We start from the raw sequence: 26,913 nt of genomic DNA on the forward strand, positions 1-26,913 counted from the left end.
CTGCCTGAACCCTTGGCCCCAGGCCATTCCCTCTGGCTCCCCTGCTCAGGAGGACCAGCAGGGCCAGTATTAGGAGAGCCTGGGACAGGATTCAGGGACTCAGGGAAGGAAATACTTGGCAAGATCATACAGCAAGCAAGCCCCGGGAAGCGAGGTCAGGGCTGGGCCAGCCTGCAGGAGCCGTCGTCTCACCTCCTGGGCTCCCATTCCAGACCTTATCAGGTCCTTGATCTCAGGCTGATCGATGTATAGCTCTCTCAGTCTCTCTGCCCTCCTGCCTCTCCTGGCATCCCTCTGTGTGCCACCGTCTCTCCTCTGTCTCTCCTCCAGGTGGGTCCACATCCCCTTTCAGCAGCCCCATCACCTCTGACGAGGAGTACCTGAGCCCCCCAGAGGAGTTCCCGGAGCCTGGGGAGACCTGGCCCCAACCCCCCACCATGAAGCTCAGTCCCAGCCAGAACCGCCGCTCCTCAGATGCTGGCTCCAAGGCGCCCCCCACCTTCAAGGTCAGATCACGGAGCCCAGCCTCAGCCTCCTGAGTACCTCCATTCCTTTGTGTGGCCTCTTGTTCTTGGGGCCATACCAGGTTCTAGCACAGCCTGGAGCTTGACCCCATTAACTGAGAGCCAGTCTAGGTCAGACTGGGGTGGAAGAGGCCTCTGTCCCAGATCTCCCACCTCCCCAGGAGCTGCAGCTGGGCCCTGACACTTTGGGGTTCCCTGCAGGTCTCCCTTATGGACCAGTCAGTAAGAGAAGGCCAAGATGTTACCATGAGCATCCGTGTGCAGGGAGAGCCCAAGCCAGTGGTCTCCTGGTGAGTAGCAGCTAACCACCACCTGCCAGCTCCCCTCCTCCTAGGCCTGGCCCTGTGAGATCTGGCTCTGGGCAGAGGGGACTGGGCCCTTGGTGGACTTTCCCTTGATCTGTAGGGGGCCACATCCCAGGTACAGTGGTGCCACTCCCCCAACCTGCCCCTGCCTCTGTCCCCGCCTGCGTTTAGGGCTCACTGGGGGCTTTCTCCTGGGGGCGGGGTTTGTTCACTTGGGCGGAACAGCCTGGAGCCATCTCACTCCCTGAGGGGGCTGCCCGCCCCCAGTCCGTTGACCACAGGCTGATTTTTGAGGCCTTCTCTGCGCCCAGCCCTGTGCTAAGCCCAGGTGGAACCATTTGTTTCTGAGCTGCCAGAGCCCGGCGTTAAATTCGGGCCTCATCTGTGGTGCTACATCCCAGGTGCCTGGAGCTTTGATTAGTTCGCTCAGGTTATTGTTTTTATTGGTTTGGGTTCTATTTTCATTTTTAATTGATTGTCTCGTCCCCAGTGTGATTTCTTAACATTGTAAGTTATTTCATGTCCCTTTGGGGAAGTGGGGAAGCTACCTGTTCATTATAAAGAAATAAAAATGAGACATGAGGAAATTTAAGAGCTATTAAGAGCTGAAGAGCATGGCGCCACTCTAGGTGCAGTTCAGTTCCTAGAAAGGAGATACCCAGGTGGGCAGACGTGATCCGGAAGTTCCTGGTGGAGGTGGGATGCGGAGTCAGGGTGAAAACCTCTCTGTAACCCAGGGTGCCCATGGTCAGTGGGACAGATCTGGGGAGGGGACAAATGATGAGCAGGGAGGAGAGGCCAGCTTGGCTCTGTGCCCCCACTTCCTCATGTGCAGGTGAGGACCCAGGGCCCTGGGACTGAGTTCTTGCCCCTCTGACAGGCTGAGAAACCGCCAGCCCGTGCGCCCAGACAAGCGGCGCTTTGCGGAGGAGGCAGAGGGTGGGCTGTGCCGGCTGCGGATCCTGGCCGCTGAGCGGGGTGACGCCGGCTTCTACACTTGCAAAGCAGTTAACGAGTATGGCGCTCGGCAGTGCGAGGCCCGCCTGGAGGTCCGAGGTGAGTACATCCCACTCCCCGTGAACACCCTCCCCCCCGCCCCACACACACCTGGCCCCGGCCTCATTCCTGCCCAGTTGCCAATGCTCACATAACCTTAGTTACGGGATGCCAGAACTGAAAGGGCCTCCAGAGCCCCAAGTTTAGCTGCTCATGTTGTGGTTGGGGAAACTGAGGCCCAGAGAGGGAAAGTGACTTTCCCAGGCCACATGGCAACTTGCCCCGTGCTCAGCTTACCACCCAGTACTGCCTTCCCCGTGCTCAGGCATAGCTGCCCCTGATGCCAGCCAGGCACTTTGTTCCTGCCACCAGCCATCCTCTCCTTCCACTCTTCTACGCCTTTGTCACCTTGCCCTTCCCAGGCCCCTCCCTCACACCCACGCCCCTCTCTCCTATTACCCATCTCATTGCTGTGCAGAATCTACTGTGGCTGGGGGTGGCAGTGGGAATGTCTGATGGTTGGACCCGTTCGGAGGGGCCCTTGGGGTGACTTGGGCACGGAGCATTGCCGGGACCCAGGGGTGCCAGGGTGAGCAGAGCTGTGAAATGTGGAGAGGGCCGGGTCCCAGAGTCGGGCCTAAGGGTAGGGGGCCTTTCAGGCATCGGGGATGGCAGGCCCTAGCCAGGCTGCCCTGAGGGGCAGTGCTTTTCTTCCCAAGGACTGGCCATTTGCCTCTCCTTTCACCTCCCTTTTCCCTGTGGACAGTTCAGGGCTGGGAACCCCTTCTCAGCTCCGCACTCAGCCATCGTCCCCGCTTCCTGGCAGAGGCCAGTTTTGAGAGCTTCCAGGATCCCCAGACCCTGCTGGAGCCCAGACCCTCGGTCATGGTTGCCCCAATGGGCCCCGCCTGCCTCAGTTACCGGACCCTGTGCCTCCTGTTCCTGGGGTCGCCTCCTCCTCAGTCTCTAAATTCTCCCATCCCCACCCCCAACCCCCATCCCCACAGCCTGGCCCCATCCCTGGCCTGCGCCTGCCCTTCAGGGTCTGGTCTGCCCTGCTTCTCTGTGCTCACCCATGTCTCGGCGCTTCTCTCTCTTTGGAATTCTCCCCAACATCTCTCAGGTTTTAGGGTGCTCCTGGTAACTGCGAATGCCTCTCCCCTGGTTGCCCAGGGCCTCTACCTGCCCAGAAAACCCAGGGCCCCGGCCTCTGGCTGGCTGCCTGCCCCCCACCCCAGGGCTGCGCTTGGGGGAGCTGAACGTGGCAGTGCTGCCCTGGCAGTTGGAGAGACAGCTGTCTGTGCTGGGGGCCTAGCCAGGCTGCGTGCGTGCTTGTGTGTGCGTGTGCGTGTGCGTGTACTGCACTAACCTGCCGCTTGCTGACTGAGGTTTTTGTCTGTACACAGGCGAGTGAGCTCAGGGGGCCGACTGCGCTCCCCCCGCTACCCTCCGAGCCGCGCCCTGTCTCAGGCACCTCTCGGACCTCGCTGTGTTTCACTGCCTCCTGCCCACAGACCCTGCCGGCCTGGACCCTGTTCCAGCCTCCCCTCCCCTCCCTTTCCCGTGCAGCATCCTGGGGTAGCCCTGGGCCCCTGTGGACCCCTCCCTCCCCAAGTGGACATATGACTGGGCTGGCTAGGAGCCCCCACATGGACTGAGTGCCAGGAAGGGGTGGCCATGAGGACTATCAAGACCCCTTCCCAGTCTCTCCCTGCAGGGGAGCACCCAGTGAGTGCATGTGCTGCCACTGCTACAGGCCCTGTCTGTCTATCCGTTTGTCTGTCTGTGTGTCTGTGACAGTCAGGAAAGGATGCCTCCAAGCTGGCGTGGGATAAAGCAGAGGAGGAGAGACAGGGCATAGCACCTGCAAGGTGGAGGGCCCAGAGGGGTCGGGGCTGTTGACAAGGAGCTCATGAAGTGGGGGCAGAGCACTGATCATTCCAGGAACGGAATTTCAGCGGTACAACGCTATTTCACAAGGGGCCAGAAGCCAGAGGCTCCGGCCCTGAGCTGATGAGGAGTCCTGGCTGAGTCCTGGCTGTGGGCAGGTGTAGGGCCCACTTGGGGCTCCCCCTTTCACTATCACAGTCCGGGAGGCTCTGTCTGGGAGCGAGGGAGTTAGCCAGACTTGACGTGGGAGTAGGGGCCTCCTGTAGAGCGTGTGGAGATACTCAGAAGTACCTGTTTCTTAGTTCAAATAAAGTCCAGTTTGTACCCAGCTGGTGTGCTGTGTGGTATTATTTTCCGCCGCCGTCTCTGCCCTCAGTTTCACTGTCCTTGATTCCTGCCGCTTCCCGAGTTCCCCCTCCCTGGCCCAGCTGGGGTTGCTGTCCTGAAGCCAGGCCTGAGACCTGGCCAGCCATGAGGGTGGGCTTTCCCTGTGTCTCCAAAGGAACAAAATGCATCTCTCTCTCTGTGTCTGTCTGTCTCTCTCTGTGTGCGTGTGTGTCTCCCTCACCCCGTGTCTCCGCTCCATGTGTGCCTACTCCCCGTGGCCGCTCCCCCAGCACACCCTGAGAGCCGGTCCCTGGCCGTGCTGGCCCCCCTGCAGGACGTGGACGTGGGGGCCGGGGAAATGGCGCTGTTTGAGTGCCTGGTGGCGGGTCCTGCGGACGTGGAGGTGGACTGGCTGTGCCGTGGCCGCCTGCTGCAGCCCGCGCTGCTCAAATGCAAGATGCATTTCGATGGTCGGAAATGCAAGCTGCTGCTCACCTCCGTGCACGAGGACGACAGTGGCGTCTACACCTGCAAGCTCAGCACGGCCAAAGGTAACCGCCCACTTGGGCCCCAGGGCTGCCTCGGGCCCCCAAGAGCTGGAGGGAGGTCCCTGGAGGGGACAGATTCTGGGGGAAGAGTGATAGATGGGAGAGGGTGCCATACACTTGCCTCAGTAAACGCACTTGGAGTAGCACCGAGAGCAGCACCTGGCAGCACCTGGCAGGAAGGGCCTCCCGTGTCAGTGTGAGCTGCTGTTCCTGTAGGAGCCCATCTGCTGAGGTGTGGCAGACAAACCTGGGTGTGGGTTCCAGTTCCTGCCCTGTCGCATACCAGCCACCTGACTTTGGACAAGTCACTTCATCTCTCTGAGCTCAGACTATTCATGTGTAAAAACGGGATCATGATAATGCCTAGCTCGGGGATCAGTAGGATTAATGAGATAATGAATGTAAAGAACAAAGCACAGCGCCTGGCGAAGGGTGCCACCTAATAAATGTCAGCCATTAGTATTATGAATGACTTCTCTGACCTGGTCCCCGTCCTCGTTTGAGGAGGAGACAGTGCCTCGCCAGGTTGTGGTAATGAGCACCTAAGGTGACACTGGAGGGACCTTGTAGGCAGGAAGGGACCAGGTCAGCATCAGGTGCTGTCAGTTCCCCCAGAAGATTGTCTGTGGGGCAGTGGAGTGGGGCGAAGGGGCATGTGCTTTATGTCTGGGGTGGTGGGAGGAAGTATGGGCACAACCCAGGTGCAGAGGAGAATTCCAAGGGGAGGGAAAAGGCTTGCCTTCTAGGCCCCTCTTTCTTTTTAAAAAAATATATTTTATTGATTTTTTTACAGAGAGGAAGGGAGAGGGATAGAGAGTTAGAAACATCGATGAGAGAGAAACATCGATCAGCTGCCTTCTGCACACCCCCCACTGGGGATGTGCCCACAACCAAGGTACATGCCCTTGACCGGAATCGAACCTGGGACCTTTCAGTCCCCAGGCCGACGCTCTACTCACTGAGCCAAACTGGTCAGGGCTAGGCCCCTCTTATTGCTGAGCTGAGCATCATCCGGGGTGGGCAAGGTGAGCGGAGGATGGGAGAGCCGGGCTGGGGCCCTGGACACCCATCGTATCCCTAGCCACCATGGCAGCCTCTACCACCCTTGCCAACCTCCACCTTCCTGAGAAGGCCCAGTGCCTCTTCCAGTGCCTAGGGACCTTGCTGGGTTCCAGCTCCTAGTCCAGGCGGGGGGCCTGTGGGTCGGGGTGCCTGGGGTTCCATGGCCTTTGATGCCCCAGTGCTGATCCCTCCCGCAGATGAGCTGACCTGCAGCGCCCGGCTGACGGTGCGGCCCTCACTGGCGCCCTTGTTCACACGGCTGCTGGAAGACTTGGAGGTGCTGGAAGGCCGCACGGCCCGCTTCGACTGCAAGATCAGTGGCACCCCACCCCCCTCCGTGACCTGGACTCATTTTGGTATGTTCCTCCACCCTACAGATGTTGGGGGACCCCCAAAGGCCAGAGAGCAGGACTCCTCTCTGAGTCTGCTGTGCATTCTGCCTCTCTCCCCCCAGGCCGCGCCGTGGAGGAGAGTGAGAACTTGCGTCTGCGGCAGGATGGGGGGCTGCACTCGCTGCACATTGCCCATGTGGGCAGTGAGGACGAGGGGCTCTACGCAGTCAGTGCCACCAACACCCACGGCCAGGCCCACTGCTCGGCCCAGCTCTACGTGGAGGAGCCTCGGACAGCCGCCACCGGCCCCAGGTATTGCCTGGGGCCCGGAGCTTCCAGGGCTGCCTCTGTGGGGCCCCAGCCCAGCCTGTGACAGGAGGCAAAGCTCTGGGACTCTGGGCAGCTTTGTGATTTTTGCAGCTCGAAGCTGGAGAAGATGCCATCCATCCCTGAGGAGCCAGAACATGGTGAGCTGGAGCGGCTGTCCATGCCCGACTTCCTGCGGCCGCTGCAGGACCTGGAAGTGGGACTGGCCAAGGAGGCCATGCTGGAGTGCCAGGTGACTGGCCTGCCCTACCCCACCATCAGCTGGTTCCACAATGGCCACCGTATCCAGAGCAGTGATGACCGGCGCATGATGCAGTGTACGTGCTGGGGAAGGGGCCCTGGGGAGTGTCCCCTCCAGCACCTCTCTGCTTGTGGTGCCCTCTGCTGCGCTCATCCTCAGGCCTTCCTTTTCTAGCCTCGTCAAGGATGAGGCATCTAGTGGAGGGGAGCCCAGAAAGGCTATGAGGTCGCCTTCTGCCTTGAGCCCACAAGCACCCATCTTGCTGTGTCACAACTCTGGACCTCAGTAGCTCCGTAGAAACTTACTAGACAGCCTGCTACTGATCGTGGGCAGGTTACAGAACCCCTCTGTGCCTCAGTTTCCTCATCTGTAATCGGTTTGTTAGAGAATTAGATCCGCAAGTACATATAGAACACTTAGGGCATGGCAAATAGCAAGTGGTCAGTACGTGTCATATCTTATGATTATTGCTACTGTTTTTGCCACCATTGTCATTCCCATTGGTAAAGCAGAGAAATTTCAGTGAAAAGGCCCATGTGGCCAGTGTCTGGCATCAAGAGGATGCTTGGCCAAGGCTATTAATGAATAGCAAGTAAAGAAGCAGCTGGAGGAAAATAGAGGGATGTATTTGGGACTGTGTCCTCTCAGCCTGGGGTGTTTCCCATGGGACTATTTCAGTTCCACCCTTGAAGGAATCAGAGTCTCCAGTGGAAAGGGCCACCTACCTCCATCAGACAGCGCCACCCTGTGCCACATGATGGCCTCCTCTTACAGCAGCAGTGTGACAGAACTCAGCGCCTCATGTGCGCCAGGCCCTGAGTGCTAAAGGCCTGGCGTGGATGATCTCACCACCGTCCTGTGAGGCAGCTACTATTATTTCTGTTTAAAGATGGGGAAACTGAGGCTTACGGAGGATCAAGGACTTGCTCAAAGGCAGGCAAGGACCATCTGACTCTGGCTGCCACCTCCTAACCAGGATGCTCCCTGTCGGCCGTGCCCATTTCCAGTGCCACCACTGAGGTCCTTCCCCTCTGCCCTCCACCACAGCAGTTGTCTGCTCAGCCCACAGGCTTCCTATCTCTCCATCTGCTTGAGGCCCTGGGTGGGTGTCTGGCTCAGAATCTGAGCTGGCGTCTCTTCTGTTTGTATCTGGGGTCAGTGGCGGCCCTTGGTTTCTCTTCCTTTATAAATAGTCTCAGGAGAGATAAAGGGGTGACTGCTCCGTGGGAGATAACCATTAAGAGGAGGGAGGGGTATTTGGGGACAGCCCTTATATGACTGAGGATAGTGTAGGCCTCTTCCTCTTCCTGTCCCTGCTGGAGACAGCTCCCTTATCATCATTCTGGGAACACGGCGTAGGGACAGAGCTTCGAATTCAGAGGGAACCAAGTTCAAGCCATTGCTCCATCATTTATTAGCCATGTGACCTTGGACAAGCCCATTAATGTCTCTGACCTCATTGGCAAAATAAGGATAATTTTGCAGGGTTATTGAAAGGATTATGGGGGTGGAAAATGTATGTCAAGTAGCTGGCGTAGCAGAACACTCTCATTGGAGGTTATAATGTAATACATATATTTGGCACTTACTGCATGCTAGGTAGTGGGTTCTGCTGGAGGTCCTGGGGAGGGGAGAAGGGATGGGGGTGCAGAGTGGGGCCCCCAGTCATGGCACAGGAGGTTTCCCAGGCTGGCACTCCCTTGAACTATGTCTTGAAGGAGAAGGAGGCCTTAGTAAGAGAAGAATGTTCCAGAAGGGAGGAATTTTGTGAGCAAAGACCTGAAGACGGAGCCCCTATGGCTTGTTCCGGGACCTGCTGGCTTGTCAGGGTCCGATGGTGGAGGACCAGCAGGGGATGTGGCCAGTGGGAGTTCAGTCTGAGTGCTCTGGCTGCTGTCAGTAGGTGCCTGTGCAGTAGGTGCCTTTAAGATTTCCAGGTTGAGATGCCACATGCAGAGCTGTAGGTGGAGTGTGGGCTGCACTGGTGGCGCGCTCTCAGGGGCTCTGTGCTGGCCGTGGTACCGCCAGTGGCCATGGGAAGGGCCCTAGGAACAAAGCCTTGATAGAACTTTGACACAGAGGTGTGACACCCTCCCCAGAGGTGCGAAGAAGAGGGGCAGTCAACAGTTGGTGGATGGTGTGGGAGGAAGGTAAGAAGCTGCAGGGCCTGAAGTGTGGAAGGACAGACAAGAGGAGCCAGGGCTGGAGGTGTAGACTTGGCAGTCTGGACCTAGGGCTTGCCACACGATGGACGCTCTTCTTGCTTGTCTGCTATTCTTTCTCTCTCCTTTCCTCCCTGAGTGGGTGGGGGTGAAGGGCCAGGTCTAGGGTGGCATGGGCTCATCCCTCAAAGTATTCTCCTAGCTCAGGCCCAATGTTACTGTCCCTCCCTACCCCCCCGCCCCCCCAGACAGGGATGTCCATCGATTGGTGTTCCCTGCTGTGGGGCCTCAGCATGCTGGTGTCTACAAGAGTGTCATCGCCAACAAGCTGGGCAAAGCTGCCTGCTATGCCCACCTCTATGTCACAGGTGAGACAGGCACCCTCCCAGCCAGCTGCATGCACAGCCTAGCCTCTGGCCTACCCAGGTGGCTGGTGAAGGGGGCTTTTGCACCAGCTCTCTTCCTTCCATCCCCTGGGGAGCCGTCTGGCCTTGCCCCTGCCCCTAGCCCACTCCCCTGAGGCCTGGTGATCCTGTGGAGCCACTGGGACGTAAAAGCCTCGGCGGATGCTTGACCTTTGGCTTTCAGATGTGGTTCCAGGCCCCCCAGATGGTGCCCCACAGGTGGTGGCTGTGACTGGGAGGATGATCACCCTCACATGGAACCCCCCCAGGAGTCTGGACATGGCCATCGGTGGGTCAGAGCCACACAAGGCTGAGTGGTGGGGATGGAGGCATGGGCAGGGCTGGCTCGGGCAAGGGTGCCAAGGGAGCCAGGAGGGGAGGGCAAGGCCCAGGGAAGCATATGGGGTGGAGCGTGGATGGAGTGCTGGGAGCATGGCTAGGAGCAGCCTTGACTGCCTCCCCTGCATGGTGGATGGAGCTCCGGGTCAGGAGGGGACAAAGGGAGCCACCACATTCCCATCTCTTTCTCAGAGGGATTGGGTGCCTGGGTCGTGCTCCCGGGAATATGCTCTTCTTCCCTGTCCATGACCTCTTCCTGCTCTCTGCCTCAGTTTCCCCACCTCAGATAGTAACAAGGAACTGGGATACAAGGCAAGCTCCCTCCATGCCTGTAACTGGACCCCATGCCTGGCACTTTGTTGGCTCTTAGCCTGGCTAGGCCAGTGGTTGGGCAAGAGCAGATGGAGAGCAGTTAGAAGCAACAGGAGACACTGAGGCAGGTCCTCAGAGCAGACTGATGATGAGTTCCTGGGTCCTGAAGAACTGAATGGGGGTGGAGCAGGGCACGCCCCAGCCATGCCCGTCTCTAACAGCTGCCTCCCCATCAGACCCAGACGCCCTGACCTACACCGTGCAGCACCAGGTGCTGGGCTCAGACCAGTGGACAGCGCTGGCCACGGGCCTGCGGGAGCCTGGATGGTCAGCCACAGGGCTGCGTAAGGGGGTTCGGCACATTTTCCGAGTCCTCAGTGCCACCATCAAGAGCAGCAGCAAACCATCACCCCCTTCTGAGCCTGTGCAGCTGCTGGAGCGAGGTGAGCCTGGGTGTGCTTGTGGAGCGGGGATGGGTGCTGTTGGGCCAGAGAACTGGGTCCCCCCGGTGGGAGCTCAAGGGCTGGTCTGGACATTAGAGCTTTGACAGGAACAGTGTGGCTGGGTGCGACCTTGACCGTCACAGTGCTTCCTTCTCACTCCTGAAAGCGGCTCCTAGACAAAGTGCTGGCCCTCTCTGAGACTCAGCTTTCTCCTCTGTGAAAATGGAGCTCACAGGGCAATGGGAGGGTTAGAGGAGCAGTGGGTCCTAAGGATCTCCTCCTCCCAGGCCCGCCCCTGGAGGAGGCGCCCACTGTGCTGGACAAGCCAGACATCGTGTATGTGGTAGAGGGACAGCCTGCCAGTGTCACCGTCACCTTCAACCACGTGGAGGCCCAGGTCGTCTGGAGGAGGTGGGGCCCTGCCTTGCATGCCCCATTCCCACAAGTGGCAGTCCAGTTCCGGCATCCTAGCCTGACCTCCTGTGGCTGGGTCCTGGGTGACCTCCCTCTCGTGTGTCCCTTAGCTGCCGAGGGGCCCTCCTAGAGGCGCGGGCAGGGGTGTACGAGTTGAGTCAGCCAGATGACGACCAGTACTGTCTTCGGATCTGCCGGGTTAGCCGCCGGGACATGGGGCCCATCACCTGCACTGCCCGCAACCGTCACGGCACACAGGCCTGTTCGGTCACACTGGAACTGGCAGGTGGGTGATAGCAGACCCCCTTCCCTCTCCTCCCTCTGAGGCCCGTAGCCCTCCCCTCCCGCCCCCCGGTGCGCACACCCATTGGCTAGTCCTAGGTCTTCTCTCTCAGCCTGTCCATCTAATGGCCATACTAATACCAGTACTACTACCACTAATAGTAATAGTACTAATAAGATATTTTTTGTACGTGTCAGGCTTAGTGCTCAGTATCTCACATCTAACTCCTCATTTAATATTTACATCAACCCTGTGCGATGGGAGGTGGTTATTATCCCTGTTTTACAGATGGGGAAACTGAGGCTCAGAGAGAGTGCGAAATAACAGGCTCAGAGTCACACAACCTAATAAGAACGGGAACTAGGATTCAAGCTCTGATACCCAATTCCAGAGCCAGAGGGTGCTCCTAGCTCCTGTGTTAAACACAACAGGAAATAATACCTCAAGTGTAACAAGATAGGGAGACAAGATCACTTTAAAAAAGAAAAAACCCCGAGGGAGTGCATCTTACACGAGACTCTCAGCTCCCGGATCCTGGCTGCCCTTGGCTCAACTTGTCCGACAGAGCCTCCAACCTTCGCTGTGAGGACTTTTTTTTTTAATTTCTCCATCATAGACATTGTGCCTCAACCCCCAGCATGCATTAAGTAGTAATTGCCTCGTGTTCCAGTTTGTTAATTAACTCTAGACATATGTAACTGCCACTCAGGGTTTCGGACCGGCGCCAGCTAAACAGTGTTACCTGCTGAGCAGATACAATTCCCACCAAATGCAAAGGAAGTGCCATTTTAGTTAGCACAGGCAAGCTTCTCGTGGGTAAATGGGCATTTTCTGGTGCTTTTAAAGAATTGTTCAAGTTCATCTGATACACCTAGTGCTTTGACCTTTGTAGAGCCTACCCTCTCACCCCCACATCCTCCCCTCCCACTGGAAGCCAGATTCCTAGAGGGGAGGGAGAGCATCTTTAAAGTGGACGAGAAGTGGCAGGAGCGTATGAGAAGATGGGAAACCGCACCGCCCCCCTGTGGATGGTGGGTGGGGTGAGGCCGCAGATCATCTGGGCCCTGGATCTCCCTTTTACGTGTCTTTTCCTTGCCCAGTTTCCCCCACCCCATCCCCTGTCAATTTCTCCTCAACCACCGCTTTGCTCCTTGATAGGTCCATCTGCAGGGCTCATCTTTCTTTCCAGATATAGGGAGAGGCCCTGGCCACCCAGCCCTCAGCCTGACCTGCCTGGGACAGTGACAGGGAGACTGTGTTCCAGCCAACCAGGGCTAGAACAGGCCTGGGGCTTGGGTCTACACTCTCTCCCACTGTGCCCCCGCCCCCCCAAAGCAGGGCAAGTGGAATGGCCCCTTTCCTCTATATCCGCCTCACTCTAGATCAGTGATGGCGAACCTATGACATGCATGTCAGAGGTGACACGCGAACTGAACTCATTTTTTTGGTTGATTTTTCTTTGTTAAATGGCATTTAAATATATAAAATAAATATCAAAAATATACGTCTTTGTTTTACTATGGTTGCAAAGATCAAAAAATTTCTATATGTGACACGGCACCAGAGTTAAGTTAGGGTTTTTCAAAATGCTGACACGCCGAGCTCAAAAGGTTCGCCATCACTGCTCTAGATCTCCCCCACTCCCAGGATGCCCTTCCCTTTTATCTATATAAAACCAAGCAGTGTGCCTGTGATGGTGGGGGTCCCTGCCCAGCGCCCTTGCTTTTCCCCAGGGCCTGACCACTCCACTCTCCTTAAAGCCTAGATCCTCAGCCATGCTGAGGAAGAGGCACCAGGAAGTTACAGGCTCCTCTGCAAAGCACACTGGAATATGATTTAATTCCATCACGAGAATTAGAAGCCACTTCATAAGGAAATAATACGATTGCATGATATGTGTAGAGAATAAAATCACAGTCACATGTGAGAGGACTAAGCTGAGATTCAGCTCCAGTTTGTTCTTACATCTCCAAGGTGGCAGAGGGCCCCTTCAGCATTTAAACAAGATTCAGAGAGAAAACTTCAAGACAGAGGCATTGCCATCGGGAACTTGATTCAGGGTCACAGGCTCAGGGCATTTGGAGCTCAGGACAATAAAGTCGGAGAAGCCCTCAATGGGACTGTGCACAGGGCGATCGCCCACAGGGGGCAGCGTTGAGCCACTCCACGCCGGCCCATTAATGCAGTGAGGGAAGAGGCTCAGTCAGGGTGGCCAGCCCTGATTTGTCAAGAGAGACAGGAAACCCAGATTTCTTTTGTGTGTGAAAATCTCATTTCAAAGCTGGCAGATGAACACTGAAGGTCAAACAAAGCAAGCCTCTGGCTTAGGTTTTCTGAGATTCGGGAGACATCACGTGTGGATTTACAGGGAGAGCGGTTGCTCCAGGCTAGGAGTTTGAGAGCCGCAGTGGGTGAGGTGCTGGGGTCTGGGGAGTGGGGGTCCTGGGTGGCCAGGGCCTCTTGAGAAGGCAGGCCCACGTGACCCCAACATTCTGTCCCCCTCCCTTCTCCACTCCCACCTCCTGTGTTTCAGAGGCCCCTCGGTTTGAGTCCATCATGGAGGACGTGGAGGTGGGGGCTGGGGAAACCGCTCGCTTCGCTGTGGTGGTTGAGGGGAAGCCACTGCCGGACGTCATGTGGTACAAGGTCAGAGGGTGAGGCCATGGCCTCAGGGGAGGCCTAGCCTGGGGCTGGCCAGGAGCTTGGGGGGAAAAGGAGGGATTTCCTGGGAGTGTGGGAGGGGTCCAGGCAGCCTTAGGAGGAGGGGAGCTGAGGCAGAGAAGAGAAAGGGTGCTGCCAGAGGTGCGTTTAGAAGGAAGTGGGACCCAGAGGTGCTGAGTGATGCTGGTGGGTGTGTGAGGAACCGGGGGACTAATTGGGGTAGAAGGGGTTCCTGGCCCTGAGAGGGGTGAGACTGGGTCTCTGGCATGGAGGTGAAGCTGGGTCCCAGGTGAGGTGAAGCCAGGCCCAGGCTGGAGGTGACGACCGACTCTGCAGGATGAGGTGCTACTGACTGAGAGCAGCCACGTGAGCTTCGTGTACGAGGAGAACGAGTGCTCCCTGGTGGTGCTCAGCACGGGCGCCCAGGACGGAGGCGTCTACACCTGCACTGCCCGGAACCTGGCTGGAGAGGTCTTCTGCAAAGCAGAGTTGGCCGTGCGCTCAGGTGGGCTGGAGCTCCGGGGCAACGTGCTCACCCCCTGGGACCCATATGAGCCCCTGTCCAGGAGTCACTCATCCGGCCCTGCACTCCTGGGCTCCCACATCTTCCAGCCCCAGCACCCCACTCAGGCTTCCAACATTCTTGCTCCTCTTCTGTCTTCTCCATCTACCCTGCCTGTCTCAGCCTCTGCCCTCGTTCCTCTCTTGCCCTTCCCAGCTAACACCAGGCATCTCTTCCCCAGCTCAGACAGCTATGGAGGTAGACGGGGCCCGGGAAGACGAGGAACAGCGAGGAAAGAGACTCAGCGACTTTTATGACATCCACCAGGAGATCGGCAGGTGTGGGCGAGGTGTGGGGTGTGGTGTCTGGGGGCCAAGAAAGGCTGCGTCTGTGGCCGGGAGGGTGTGGAGAGTCAGGGTTGCAGCCATGCCTGAATCCCATCCTCTCCGTCTGTCATCACCCAGGGGTGCCTTCTCCTACCTGCGGCGTGTGGTGGAGCGTAGCTCTGGTCTGGAGTTTGCAGCCAAGTTCATCCCCAGCCAGGCCAAGCCAAAGGCATCAGCGTGGCGGGAGGCTCGGCTACTAGCCCGGCTCCAGCACGACTGTGTCCTCTACTTCCATGAGGCCTTCGAGAGGCGTCGGGGGCTGGTCATTGTCACTGAGCTGTATCCTGGACAGGCTGGGTGTCTAGGGGATATCTGCCTGAATGACCGGTTCCTGTAACAACCAATTAGTAACATGTTTCACACTTAACAAAGTGGTCCCATTGACAGTTGGGAGTTCTGAAGGCATCTTATAAATACTTCATAGGGTGGAAGTATTTAAAAACCAACATTTTCTGCCCCCCTCCCCTTTTAGCTTAAACGTATATAGAACTTAATGTGTGCCTCACAGTGGTCTAAGATTTTTATTTATTTAATCTTCATGTATACCTACTTATCTTGTGGACTTTTATCATCCCCATTTTACAGATGATGAAACTGAGGGACAGAGAGGTTAACTCACCAGAAGTCACATGGCTAGGAAAAGGCATGCGATTTTTGTCACGAAATGCAGTACAGCACTGCATTTCTGAACATTTGAAGTGACCCCATTTCAGATGAGCATCAACTTGGCTTTAGTAGGAGGCTGTTACCATAAAGAATGGACTTTAGCTTTGTAAGAGAGTTTGTTAAACAAAGGCACACTATGGTAAGGATGCTGGATGGTTGGCTTATCACTCTCACAAGCACGGTGACCATGTCCTTCACACCAGGCTCCCAGTCTGCACTGGTAGAACCCAAACCTCAGCACAACGGCCGATTATTATGTGTCATGGACCTTCTAGGTCATTCTCAAATAGTCAAGAAGTCCCGTCTGCAGTCAACAAAATTCCGCTCCAACTTGATCCCTACAAATACCTCACAGGGTGGGCAGGAGGAGGTGTTATCCTCGTTTTACTCCTGAGGGAGTGTAGGCTCAGAGAGGTTAGGTGGCGTGCCTGAGAGCCCACAGCAAGTGAGAGTCCAAGCAGGGCTGTCCCATCTGTGCACCCAGGTGACGGGCGGAAGAGTGAAGACACGGTTGCTAACTGGTACAGATGTGCTTTCAGGGAAAGGAGAAGCCTGCCCTGAGCTGGGATCTGACTTGAGCTCTGGGAGTGGGGGCACTGCCCAGGGCGGGGTGGGCAGTTGGCATTGGTCACTGTTCTCCTTGATCCAGGACACAGCTGCACAGAGGAGCTGCTGGAGCGAATGGCTAGGAAGCCCACCGTGTGTGAGTCTGAGGTGAGGGCAGTGGGTGGCAGGGGTCAGGTTGGGCACTAGCGTTCACCCACCTGAACTCTGAGAGCTGAGGGGTGGGTCCTGGACATGCCATTTGTACCCATGAATAGGCCAGGGGTGGTTCTGGAGAGCACTGGTAGGCGGGCAGCAGAGCCCTTTTCCTGCATCAGACCAGACCCCCACCCAGGGACTTGCATATCTCAGCAGACCCTCCCTGTCCCTACCGTGTTTCCCAGGCTTCCTCGTGTCAATTCCTCAGACACTCCTCCCAGCAGGAGCTCCACCTGGACTCCATGCAGCCTCACTCTGTCCTGGCACGGGGGGCATGCAAGTTGTGCACGGCACACTTCTATTCATTACCATGTAAATGACTCCTTTCTGTAATTGTGGTGTGCCTGACTGTGTAGCTGTACATGGAGGCCCTGGGTCTCAGCAACCCAACCTATGTTCCAGTCCCCTCCACCAGCCATCTGAAGGCCACCTACCAGGCACAGCCTGACCTCTTGCCACAGCCCTGGTGGTGATCAAACATAATGCCCCACCCTTCCCCCACGGACTCTGGGTCACCTGTTTCCACAGATCCGGGCCTACATGCTACAGGTGCTTGAGGGGATATGCTATCTGCACCAGAACCATGTGCTGCACCTGGATGTCAAGGTGAGGTGCAGGTGGGGGTGGGGAGCAGGCAGCCCCGTGGGAGCCAGGCAGCGGGGTGTCCTCCCCTTTTCACTCAGCTCCCACACCTTGCCCCGTGTCCTGCAGCCTGAGAACCTGCTGGTATGGGATGGTGCAGAGGGTGAAGAGCAGGTGAGGATCTGTGACTTCGGGAATGCCCAGGAGGTGACTCCGGGAGAGCCCCAGTACTGCCAATACGGCACACCTGAGTTCGTGGCGCCCGAGATTGTCAACCAGACCCCTGTATCTGGAGTCACTGACATCTGGTAATGTTGGCATCCTGAGCGGCTGGGGTGGGCCAAGTCAGCTGCCCTCAGTGCTGGGGAGGTGCTCACTGGCAGAGAGGAGCTTTACTCAGCCCAGGTTCCTTCTCTGACAGTGGACGGGTGGCATTGCTCATGGGTCCCTTGCCCACATAGCTACCTACCCCTACTCCTCATCAATCAGGGATGATCCAGACACTCGAGGCCTGTCCATCCTTGGTTCCTTATCTCCCCTGGGTGATCAGCCGCCCCCTCTGCAGCCATCTTGCCCCCCCCCCCCCCCCCCCCAGTGAGGCAGGCATTGTCCCTTGGTTCCCAGATTTCTCATGGCTTCCCGGGCTGGCCCTGCCATGACCCTGGACTCCTCCAGGGATGTCTGGATCTTTGAGTGCAGAGTCTTCCCTGAGGAGGCATCCTTGCATAATCCATTTGTCCAAACAGTGTTCACAGGATGCTTCTGGCTAGATTCTTGGTAGCCGAGAACGGCTCGCTTCTGGTGGGAGGTGGGCTGTCCTCTCACCGACCCTCTCTCCTTCCCCCACAGGCCCGTGGGCGTCGTTGCCTTCCTCTGGTAAGGACCTCTCTGCACTCAGAACCCCAGTCTCCAACGGTCTCTTAGCACCCCCACTCCCAACGTGTATAGGGTCTGGGGCTAGCGAGCAGTTGGGGGTGTGCAGCCCACCCCTTCTCTTCCACACCCCCTGCTGCTTCCTGCACAGCAAGGGGCCGCATATGCAGGAATGCAGACGTCCCAGCCTGTGTGTCTGTCTTCCACCGCTGTGTCCCTCCATAAGGGGTGGCACACAGCTGGATGGAGAGGCCAGAGCAGGCTCAGTGCCATTTAGGCAGGGACTACAAGGCCCTGACTGTCCAGCAGGGACTGGAAGGAGTAGGCTCAGTCTCAGGGAGGCATATCCCCCGCCCCCCTGCTCCCCTCCCCCCCGCCCCCCCCTGCCGCCGCCGCCCCGCCCAGCACAGACTCCTTACCTCAAGGACAGGCCACGGCTGGAGGAGGCACAGAACAGGTCCTCTAAGCATGGGCCCAGGGCAGGGACCTGGTGGCTGCCTGTCTGGGTGGTGGTGGGAGCAGGACAGGCAAGAGTCCAAAAGACTCTGTTCAGGTTCACCCAGCCTCTGCCCCACAGCCCCAAGGCCTCCACCTCTCCCCGGCCCTATGTCCCCACCGGCATCGTGTCATCTCTTGCTTAGCCCTAGGGCCCTGCCTACCTCTCAGCTCTCTCCACCCCTGCAGCCTGACGGGAATCTCCCCATTTGTTGGGGAAAACGATCGGACAACATTAATGAACATCCGAAACTACAATGTGGCCTTTGAGGAGAACACGTTCCTGAGCCTGAGCAGGGAGGCCCGTGGCTTCCTCATCAAAGTGCTGGTGCAGGACCGGCTGTGAGTACGAGGCCCCGAGGCCCCCGACCTGCAGAGTCCCCTCATGCCACCCCTACTGCTGCCCAAGCCTCTGCCCTTAGACATCCAATCCTCCAAGTCCTTAGAGGCCCCATTTTCCCAAACATTTATTGACTGACTGAAGTAATGAGTGATGAATCCTTTCTTAATCCTCATTCCTTACAGGAGGCCTACCGCAGAGGAGACCCTAGAACATCCTTGGTTCAAAGTGAGTCTAGTACTGCAAAGTCATGGTCGAAGAGGTGGAGAGAGAGCATGTGAACAGCTTCATTTATTGAGTAGCTACTGTGCGCAGTTACCATGATAGGTGTTTTATATACTTACGATCTATCCACCTCAAATAGCTCTGTGAGGAAGGTATAACTCCCATTTTGTCCATAAGGAAACAGAGGCTCGAGTTGGGGTATCATGGATTCCAAGGCACAGATGTGGACTTCCCATCCTGGGGGTCCTCATCAGGGTTTTTTTCTGGCTCTTGAAACCAACCGTGTGTCCACCTCTGTCTTGAACTGGTCCCACACACTGTGGTTGGTATGTGGCCTGGCCTCTTGGCTTTGAGCTCTGTGTGGGCAGAGTTCTCATTCATCTTCAAACGCCAGCACTGCAGGGTACAGTGCCAAGTGGGGGGGTGGGGGGGGAGATTCAGCAAATGACCCAGAAAGAGCAACTAAATAAACCATCCATTGAGAATTATGCTGGGACAACTGAAGGCTGAGGTAATTCTGGTATCTGTCCTTGGAGAACCAGCCTTGTCTCCCAGGTCAGAAATGAGCCCCAAAGAGGACAGCCTGGGTGGGTCGCTGAGGGAGGCCTCTGTCATGGCCTGGCCCACCAAGGCTCCAGATATCTGGGCTGCTAGCTCCACATGGAGATGGGTGGTGAGCTGGGCAGTGGGACCACGCCCAGGGGCCTGAGCACAGGCCTCCCAGGCAGCCACTGTACCAGGACAGGGCCTTGAGCCCTGGTGTAAGCTCTGAAGCCCACCCCAGAAGCCACCAATTTTTGGCCTCTCCTCTTAGGCTCAGGGAATTTGTCTACATGTGGGCACCTTGGCTGTTGGAGTTGTTGTGACAGATCCAAGGGGAAGGGGACCCCCAGGACCCGGACGCAATGCTGCTTGGTCCACTGTCCCCTCCTGTAGACTTTGTCTCTCCATTGTCAAACCTTGAGGGTCTAGGTCAGGGCTGGGCAAACTTTTTGACTCGAGGGCCACAATGGGTTCTTAAACTGGACCAGAGGGCCAGAACAAAAGCATGGATGGAGTGTTTGTGTGAACTAATATAAATTCAAAGTAAACATCATTACATAAAAGGGTACGGTCTTTTTTTTTTTTAGTTTTATTCATTTCAAACGGGCCGGATCCGGCCCGCGGGCCGTAGTTTGCCCACGCCTGGTCTAGGTTGACAGAAAACTTTCTCTAAGTCCCTCTTTCCTGGGTTTGCAGACACAGGCAAAGGGCACAGAGGTGAGCACGGATCACCTAAAGCTATTCCTCTCCCGGCGGAGGTGGCAGGTGAGTTTGGCTGGGTCCTGCTTCTGTGCCTTCCACCTTCTCATTCTGAGCCTTCTCTCTCTAACCTTGCCTTTTCTCTATCACGTGCCCTCACCTCCTGCTCATCTGTCTTCATCTGCTTTTTATTCTCTCAACTCCTGGTTTCCCTCCTGCCCCTTGACCCCTGCCCCTCTCTCTGTCTGCCTTGGGCCTTCTCTGGGGGCTAAGGTGAGCCTGAGCGGTTCAATCTAGCCCCCAGGGGACTGTAGGTCTGACTCTAGCACTCTTTCTTCAGCGTTCCCAGATCAGCTACAAGTGCCACCTGGTACTGCGCCCCATCCCTGAGCTGCTGCGGGCACCCCCCGAGCGGGTGTGGGTGGCTGTGCCCAGAAGACCACCACCCAGCGGGGGGCTCTCGTCCTCCTCTGACTCTGAAGAGGAGGAGCTGGAGGAGCTACCCTCAGTGCCCCGACCACTGCAGCCCGAGTTTTCGGGCTCTCGAGTGTCCCTCACTGACATTCCCACTGAGGATGAGGCCCTGGGGACCCCGGAGGCTGGGGCTGCCACCCCTATGGAGTGGCAGGAGCAGGGAAGGGCCACCTCTCAGGACCAGCAGGCCCCGAGCCCTCCTGCCCTCCCCTCCTCAGGCCAGGAGCCCCCAACTGGGCCCAGCCCCAAGCGGGGAGAGCTCCGCAGGGGCAGCTCAGCTGAGAGCGCCCTGCCCCTGGCCGGGCCGCGGGAGCCGGGCCGGGGCCTGCAAAAGGCAGCGTCTGTGGAGCTGCCACAGCGCCGGAGCCCCAGCCCGGGGACCGCCCGCCTGACCCGGGGAGGCCTGGGTGAGGGTGAGTATGCCCAGAGGCTTCAGGCCCTGCGCCAGCGGCTGCTGCGGGGAGGCCCTGAGGATGGCAAGGTCAGTGGCCTCAGGGGTCCCTTGCTAGAGAGCCTGGGGGGCCGTGCCCGGGACCCCCGGCTGGCACGGGCTGCCTCCAGCGAAGCAGCACCCCACCACCAGCCTCCACCAGAGACTCGGGGCCTGCAGAAGAGCAGTAGCTTCTCGCAGGGTGAGGCAGAACCCCGGGGCCGGCACCGCCGAGCTGGGGCGCCCCTTGAGATCCCTGTGGCCCGACTTGGGGCCCGCAAACTACAGGAGTCTCCCTCCTTGTCTGCCCTCAGCGAGACCCAGCCACCCAGCCCTGTACGGCCCAGTGCCCCGAAAGCCAGTGCCCGCAAACCCAGTGCCCCCAAGTCTTCAGAACCTCCTGCCACCAAACCCAGTGATGCTTCTCAGCCCTTGGCATCCCAGCCAGCCCAAGAGAAGGCCCGGGAGTTCAAGGCAGAACCAGTCCCAGCCCCCAAACCTACACAGCCTCCCGTGGCCCTGCAAACCCCAGCGCCCCCCCTCACACCCTATGCCCAGATCATTCAGTCGTTGCAGCTGGCGGGCCACACGCAAGGCCCTCCCCAGGGCCCGGCCACACCTCCGACAGAGCCCAAGTCCCACCCTGCGGTGTTCGCCAGGGTGGCCTCCCCACCCCCGGGAGCCTCTACCAAGATCGTGCCTGCAGCCTCGGCTCCCCCAGCACCGGCCGAGAAAGCCCGGGTCCCCACGGTGCCCCGCAGGCCGGGCAGCAGTCTCAGCAGCAGCATCGAGAACCTGGAGTCCGAGGCCGTGTTCGAGGCCAAGTTCAAGCGCAGCCGTGAGTCGCCCCTGGCACGGGGGCTGCGGATGCTTAGCCGCTCGCGCTCGGAGGAGCGCGGCCCCTTCCGCGGGGCCGAGGAGGACGGCATGTACCGGCCCAGCCCGGCGGGCACGCCGCTGGAGATGGTGCGACGGCCCGAGCGCTCGCGCTCGGTGCAGGACCTCAGGGCGGCCGGGGAGCCGGGCCTGGTCCGCCGCCTCTCGCTGTCGCTGTCCCAGCGGCTGCGGCGCACCCCGCCCGCGCAGCGCCAGGCGGCCTCGGAGGCGCGCGGCGGCGGGGACGGGGAGAGCTCGGAGGGCGGCAGCTCGGCGCGGGGCTCCCCGGTGCTCGCCGTGCGCAGGCGGCTCAGCTCCACGCTGGAGCGGCTGTCCAGTCGGTTGCAGCGCAGCGGCAGCAGCGAGGACTCCGGGGGCGCGTCGGGGAGGAGCACGCCGCTGTTCGGACGGCTACGCAGGGCCACTTCCGAGGGCGAGAGTCTGCGGCGCCTCGGCCTCCCGCACAACCAGCTGGCCGCCCAGGCCGGCGCCACCACACCTTCCGAGGAGTCCCTGGGCTCCGAGGCCAGCGCCACGTCGGGCGGCTCAGGTGAGGAGGGGCAGGGTGCAGGGAGCACGGGTGGACAAGTATGGGTGGGTTGGGGGTGTGGGGCCTGGATGACAGGTGCAGAGTTCAGAAGAGGGTGGCGCTCCCTGGACGAGAGGCTCTGGGAGGAGGAGAGGGCGGGGCACCCGGGGCTGGGTGTTCTCTACTTCTCTGGGCTGAGGGCTGCAGCGGGTGGGAGCTGCCTGGCCCTGGCTGGGCAGGTACTACGGCGCCTGGGTCTTCACAGCCCCTGGGGAAAGCCGGAGCCGGCTGCGCTGGGGCCTCTCTCGGCTGAGGAAAGACAAGGGCTCGTCACAGCCAAACCTCTCCGCCAGCGTCCAGGAGGAATTGGGTCACCAGTATGTGCCCAGTGAATCAGGTAGGCGGTGCCTGCTGGGTAAGTAGCTGGGTGGGAGGTGGGCCACTCTGAGGAGCCCCAGCAGTGATGCAAGGGACCTGGGATTAGGCAAACAGTAACAACAATAATAATAGCAGCATTGTCATTAATTAGCAATGCCCAGTGTCCTATGAAGCTCTTTACAAGGGCTGCCTCACTCAGCCCTCCCACACTGTTGAACTATTTATTATTTGTGTCCTGTCCATATGGCTCAGGTGAGGAAACAGGCTCAGCCATGCTAAGTAGCTGGTGGAAGGCACAGAGCTGGTAGTAAGCACAGCAGCCGCAGTTGGAGTGTATGCCCCTGTGCACCAGACCCCAGAAGCGGCTTCAGGACACCATCGCTTTTCTTTGACTTGCCTCCTCCCTCATGGGAGAGGGTCCCCGTAACTCCGTGTAGTTCTGAAGGTCAGGGGAAGGCTCCCTTGCTCCTACAGCCCCCATACCGATGTGTATATGCAAAGACACTATTTCTCTCCCAGTCTAGAGGCCCACAATCCGGACTGTGCCCCCAGTTCTGCATTTCTCTACAGCCTGAACACCCGCCTGCCCCTCCCTGCCCCCTGCCCTGCCCCTGCAGGGTCTCCAGCACTTTCAGCACCTTCAGGGCTCTTTGCTGGAATGAGGGGAACATGGGATTTGCCCTGGTCTGTTTCTCTGCCTGGTGTCCTGCAAGGAGGCAGGTATTTCCCACCTGGGGTCACCCCATCCCTCACCTAAAAAAGGGGCATTACTCAAGGACTATACACAAAGGCTCAGGAGGCCAGGTTTCCCCAGCTGGCATGCAGAAAGGAGCAGGCCCGCCAGGGCAGGCTGTATGCAGGATCTTCAGCAGTCACCAGTCTGTTCTTCCCCAGTTTCCGATAAAACTCCTCCGAACTGGTCCAGCTGTGCCTCCAGTAGGCTTGAGGTGACTATGTCTGGCCTTGGCCAGGGGAGCTGGGGCATCTTCTCCTCGAGGCAGTGGGCATTGGGGGGCTGTAGTACAGGAAGCAGGAGGGAGGCCAGCTGGTGGGGGCAGGGGTGGAGAAGGAGAAGGACTGAGACAGAGAGAGAGAAGCCAGCACAGAGGCCTGGGGACAGCTGATCCCTTCCCACCAGGGGCCTCCCTCCCAGGTCCGTTTTGCTTATGCAGCTGATTTCCTGCTGAGGCAGTGTCCCCTTACCTCATCCTCCCCCCTCCCTGCAGACTAAGGCTGCCCCATGTCCACTTGACCAGCTAGGGCTAGCCTCTGGGGGGTGGAGGTAGAACTGGCAGAGCTGGGCCAGGATCACCTTTCACCTTGCCTCCTGGCCTCCCTCTTTCACCCCTACCCAGTACCCTCCCTTTGTCTGATGAAACCGTATTCACTTTGTTATTGGATCCTCAGTGTGGGACCCCTCCTTAGGGAAATGGGTACAGTGGGAAGGGCGGGCATGCTGCTATTTGGACCATGCAGTCCTGCTGAGCATTCCTCTCCTGCCCAGCTCACCCCATCCCCACTCCCTCCTGGTTCTTTAGACAGGCAGCTGGGGCTCCCTGGGGCATCTATCCCTCAGCCTTCTCTGCCCACGTGAGAAAAATCCACCCACCCACCCCCACCCCTACCCCCACCCCCGGTGGCCAGGACCAGATTGGAATATCTCTAAAGACATATGCCAGGGAGCAGGAATACAAGTGCTCACGGCACTAAGGAGCCACAGGCGACTGCACTGAGCAGAGACCTTGGCCCATCTGCACCCAGGCCATGACCGGTTCACCAGCCAGCTGTGAAGCCAGCTTTGCCGAAACAGCCTCTTTCTCTGAGGGTCTGTGCCTGGCTCGCTACTGAGCATATTCATGAGCTAATAATCATAATAATAACAAGAGCTAACGCTTATGAGCACTTATGGTTATATCTTAGACACGTGCTAAGCACTGTATATGCTCCTTGTAATTCTCACAACAACCCCATGAGCTTGGTGTTTTTTTCTTTTCCTCAATTTACACAAGACATGGTCCAAGGTCATGCAGATACTGTCTCTTGCCCCTTCAAAGGCTCTCACCACTCAGCTGACCTGAAGGAGTATTAGAAGTCTAAAACTGAATCCCTGGACCCCAGGGGCAATGAGGGGTGGGGAGGCTGACACACTTTCTGGCTCTGCCCCCTGTTTTGCCATGACTTCAGAGCTTTTGAGACTGCATTTTTGGATTGAATATTGTGTTCAACCCCAGGATTCTCAGCTCAGGTGACCAGCTCCTCTCACTTCCCTGTGGTGCCCCAGAGGGAGTGAGTATTGCCAGCTTAACCATTACGGTTTTTCAATATTTACTTGTTTTTATTTTATTTAACAAGTGTGTATAGAGCACTTGACGCAGTGCCAGGCGCTGCTCTGAGTGATTTGCAAACATATGAATGAGGTCACTACCATGCATCTTCCATAGTCAGCAAAAGGAAAAGATAGCTCTACACACAGCGAGTGCCTGGAGAGAGTGCTGCTCGCCCCAAAGAAAAGTCTCGAAAGTGTGGCCTGGGGTGGCACTGTTCCCATCTGACTGGGAAGAGAGAAGCTTTTACTCTGCTCTCCACCTCTCACATGTATCCTCCCCTCCCTCAGCCGTGTGAGCTGAGGTCCTTGCAACCCATGGCCATCTGCTCTCCCTGCAGACTTCCCCCCAGTTTTCCACATCAAACTCAAGGACCAGGTGCTGCTGGAGGGAGAGGCAGCTACCCTGCTCTGCCTGCCGGCAGCCTGCCCTGCACCCCGCATCTCCTGGAAGAAAGGTGAGATCACTTCTCCCCAGAGGGGGGCATGGCATGTGATCCCAGTGCCCTGTGAGGCTTGGGGGAGTGGCGGCTGAGGGGTCCCGGAGGACCCAATGTGCTGCCCCACTCAGCAGCCCCTCCTGCTCCTCTCTGTCCGCAGACAAGCAGTCCCTGCGGTCAGAGCCCTCAGTGGTCATCGTGTCCTGCAAAGATGGACGGCAGCTGCTGAGCATCCCCCGGGCGGGCAAGCGGCACGCGGGGCTCTATGAGTGCTCAGCCACCAATGTCCTGGGCAGTGTCACCAGCTCCTGTACCGTGGCTGTGGCCCGTGAGCCTGGGGCAGGGACTGGGGGGGAAGGCTGTGATGGAGGGGGTTGGGGCAGGGCTAGATGGGCTCTAAGCTGGAGCATAGGGGCTCACTGAGGCTCCCTTTCTCTTGCCAGGTGTCCCAGGGAAGCTAGCCCCTCCCGAGGTACCCCAGACCTACCAAGACACAGCGCTGGTGCTCTGGAAGCCAGGAGACAGCCGGGCACCCTGCACGTACACGCTGGAGCGGCGGGTGGACGGTGAGGGACTGCACAGGCTGGCTGGGGGAAGGGGTGGCAGGTGGAAGGCCAAGAAGCCAGGGGGGCAAGTGTCCTCCCCGGGCAGAGTTCCGCTCCCTAGACTCCTTGCAGATAGCACTGGGAGCTTGGGCCACCCCTAAGTGACCTCAGCCCTCCTCCGATGGTGCCCGCAGGGGAGTCTTCCTGGCACCCAGTGAGCTCAGGCATCCTCGACTGTTACTACAATGTGACCCACCTACCAGTCGGCGTGACTGTGAGGTTCCGTGTGGCCTGTGCCAACCGTGCAGGACAAGGGCCTTTCAGCAACCCTTCTGAGAAGGTCCTCGTCAGGGGCACGCAAGGTCAGTGCGATGGGGGGGCGGGGGAGGGTGGCCAGATAAAGAAGGGGACCCTAAGCCCAGGACCCACCCCCTTCTCAGAGCACCGCAGTTTTGCTGCTAGGGGCACCGTGGTGATGCTTTTCCTTGTCTTTCCTCAGATTCCTCAGCTCTGCTGCCTGCTGCTCACCGAGACACCCTTGTTACCTCAGGGCCAGCCAGGGCCCCGCCTCCGGACTCTCCTACCTCACTGGCCCCATCCCCGACCACTGCTGCAGCCCCTGGTCCCCCAGGCCCCCAGTCAGCTGCTCTCAGCCCTTCATCTCCCCCAACACCCCCCAGCCAGGCCTTGTCCTCACTCAAGGCTGTGGGTCCACCACCCCAAACCCCCCCACGAAAGCACAGAGGCCTGCAGGCTGCCCGGCAAGCAGAGCCCTCCCCACCCAGTGCCCAGGTCACCCCAAGTAAACCCAAGTCTTCCGTCCCTAACACTGGGACCCCGACCCCAGCCTCCACTCCTCAAGGGGTGAAGCCAGCGTCTTCCTCTACTCCCCTGTATATGGTGACGTCCTTTGTGTCTGCACCACCAGCCCCCGAGCCCCCAGCCCCCGAGCCCCCTCCTGAGTCCACCAAAGTAACTGTTCAGACCCTCAGTTCAGCCAAGGAGATGACCAGCTCCCCTGGCGTCAGTCCCCGCAGCTCTCCGGGGCCGGAGGGCACCTCTCTTCGACAGGGCCCCCCTCAGAAACCCTACACCTTCCTGGAGGAGAAGGCCAGGCAAGCAGAGAGGGGAAGGGATGGCAGACAGGGGGGAGTGGGTGGAGCGCAGGGGACACAGGAATTCAGAGAAAAAACTGGACTGCCCACCCAGCATGGAGAAGGTGCTGAGATCTGGGTCATCAGCACTACTGAGCTCAAATTTCCTCTGGGCCACACA

General features: G+C 58.4%; 1 protein-coding gene across 4 annotated transcripts in view; it reads left to right on the top strand.

The window, feature by feature from the left end:
* SPEG (striated muscle enriched protein kinase) overlaps nt 1–26,913 on the top strand; it is a gene marked incomplete at its 5' end in the record, with an annotated part of 56,113 nt that overhangs the window by 25,738 nt on the left and 3,462 nt on the right. For 3 of the 4 annotated variants that reach the window (XM_081096061.1, XM_081096062.1, XM_081096063.1), the window contains 30 exons: nt 331–506; nt 726–814; nt 1,710–1,885; nt 4,333–4,593; nt 5,850–6,008; nt 6,107–6,296; nt 6,405–6,628; nt 8,963–9,082; nt 9,303–9,407; nt 10,006–10,212; nt 10,500–10,623; nt 10,737–10,912; nt 13,443–13,555; nt 13,907–14,075; nt 14,314–14,410; nt 14,537–14,737; nt 15,781–15,838; nt 16,415–16,492; nt 16,598–16,776; nt 17,318–17,344; nt 18,026–18,178; nt 18,362–18,404; nt 19,641–19,709; nt 19,984–21,973; nt 22,218–22,349; nt 24,995–25,111; nt 25,254–25,421; nt 25,537–25,659; nt 25,833–26,000; nt 26,138–26,753. In XM_081096061.1, the coding sequence (XP_080952187.1) occupies nt 331–506; nt 726–814; nt 1,710–1,885; nt 4,333–4,593; nt 5,850–6,008; nt 6,107–6,296; nt 6,405–6,628; nt 8,963–9,082; nt 9,303–9,407; nt 10,006–10,212; nt 10,500–10,623; nt 10,737–10,912; nt 13,443–13,555; nt 13,907–14,075; nt 14,314–14,410; nt 14,537–14,737; nt 15,781–15,838; nt 16,415–16,492; nt 16,598–16,776; nt 17,318–17,344; nt 18,026–18,178; nt 18,362–18,404; nt 19,641–19,709; nt 19,984–21,973; nt 22,218–22,349; nt 24,995–25,111; nt 25,254–25,421; nt 25,537–25,659; nt 25,833–26,000; nt 26,138–26,753 (6,508 nt within the window). Of the gene's footprint in view, nt 1–330; nt 507–725; nt 815–1,709; nt 1,886–3,231; nt 4,039–4,332; nt 4,594–5,849; nt 6,009–6,106; nt 6,297–6,404; nt 6,629–8,962; nt 9,083–9,302; nt 9,408–10,005; nt 10,213–10,499; nt 10,624–10,736; nt 10,913–13,442; nt 13,556–13,906; nt 14,076–14,313; nt 14,411–14,536; nt 14,738–15,780; nt 15,839–16,414; nt 16,493–16,597; nt 16,777–17,317; nt 17,345–18,025; nt 18,179–18,361; nt 18,405–19,640; nt 19,710–19,983; nt 21,974–22,217; nt 22,350–24,994; nt 25,112–25,253; nt 25,422–25,536; nt 25,660–25,832; nt 26,001–26,137; nt 26,754–26,913 lie in introns of those variants that run through there. The other variant, XM_081096064.1, reaches the window with a different exon arrangement.

Source organism: Myotis nattereri (genome assembly GCF_964212035.1).
Source record: "Myotis nattereri genome assembly, chromosome: 7".
Lineage (NCBI taxonomy): Eukaryota > Metazoa > Chordata > Mammalia > Chiroptera > Vespertilionidae > Myotis > Myotis nattereri.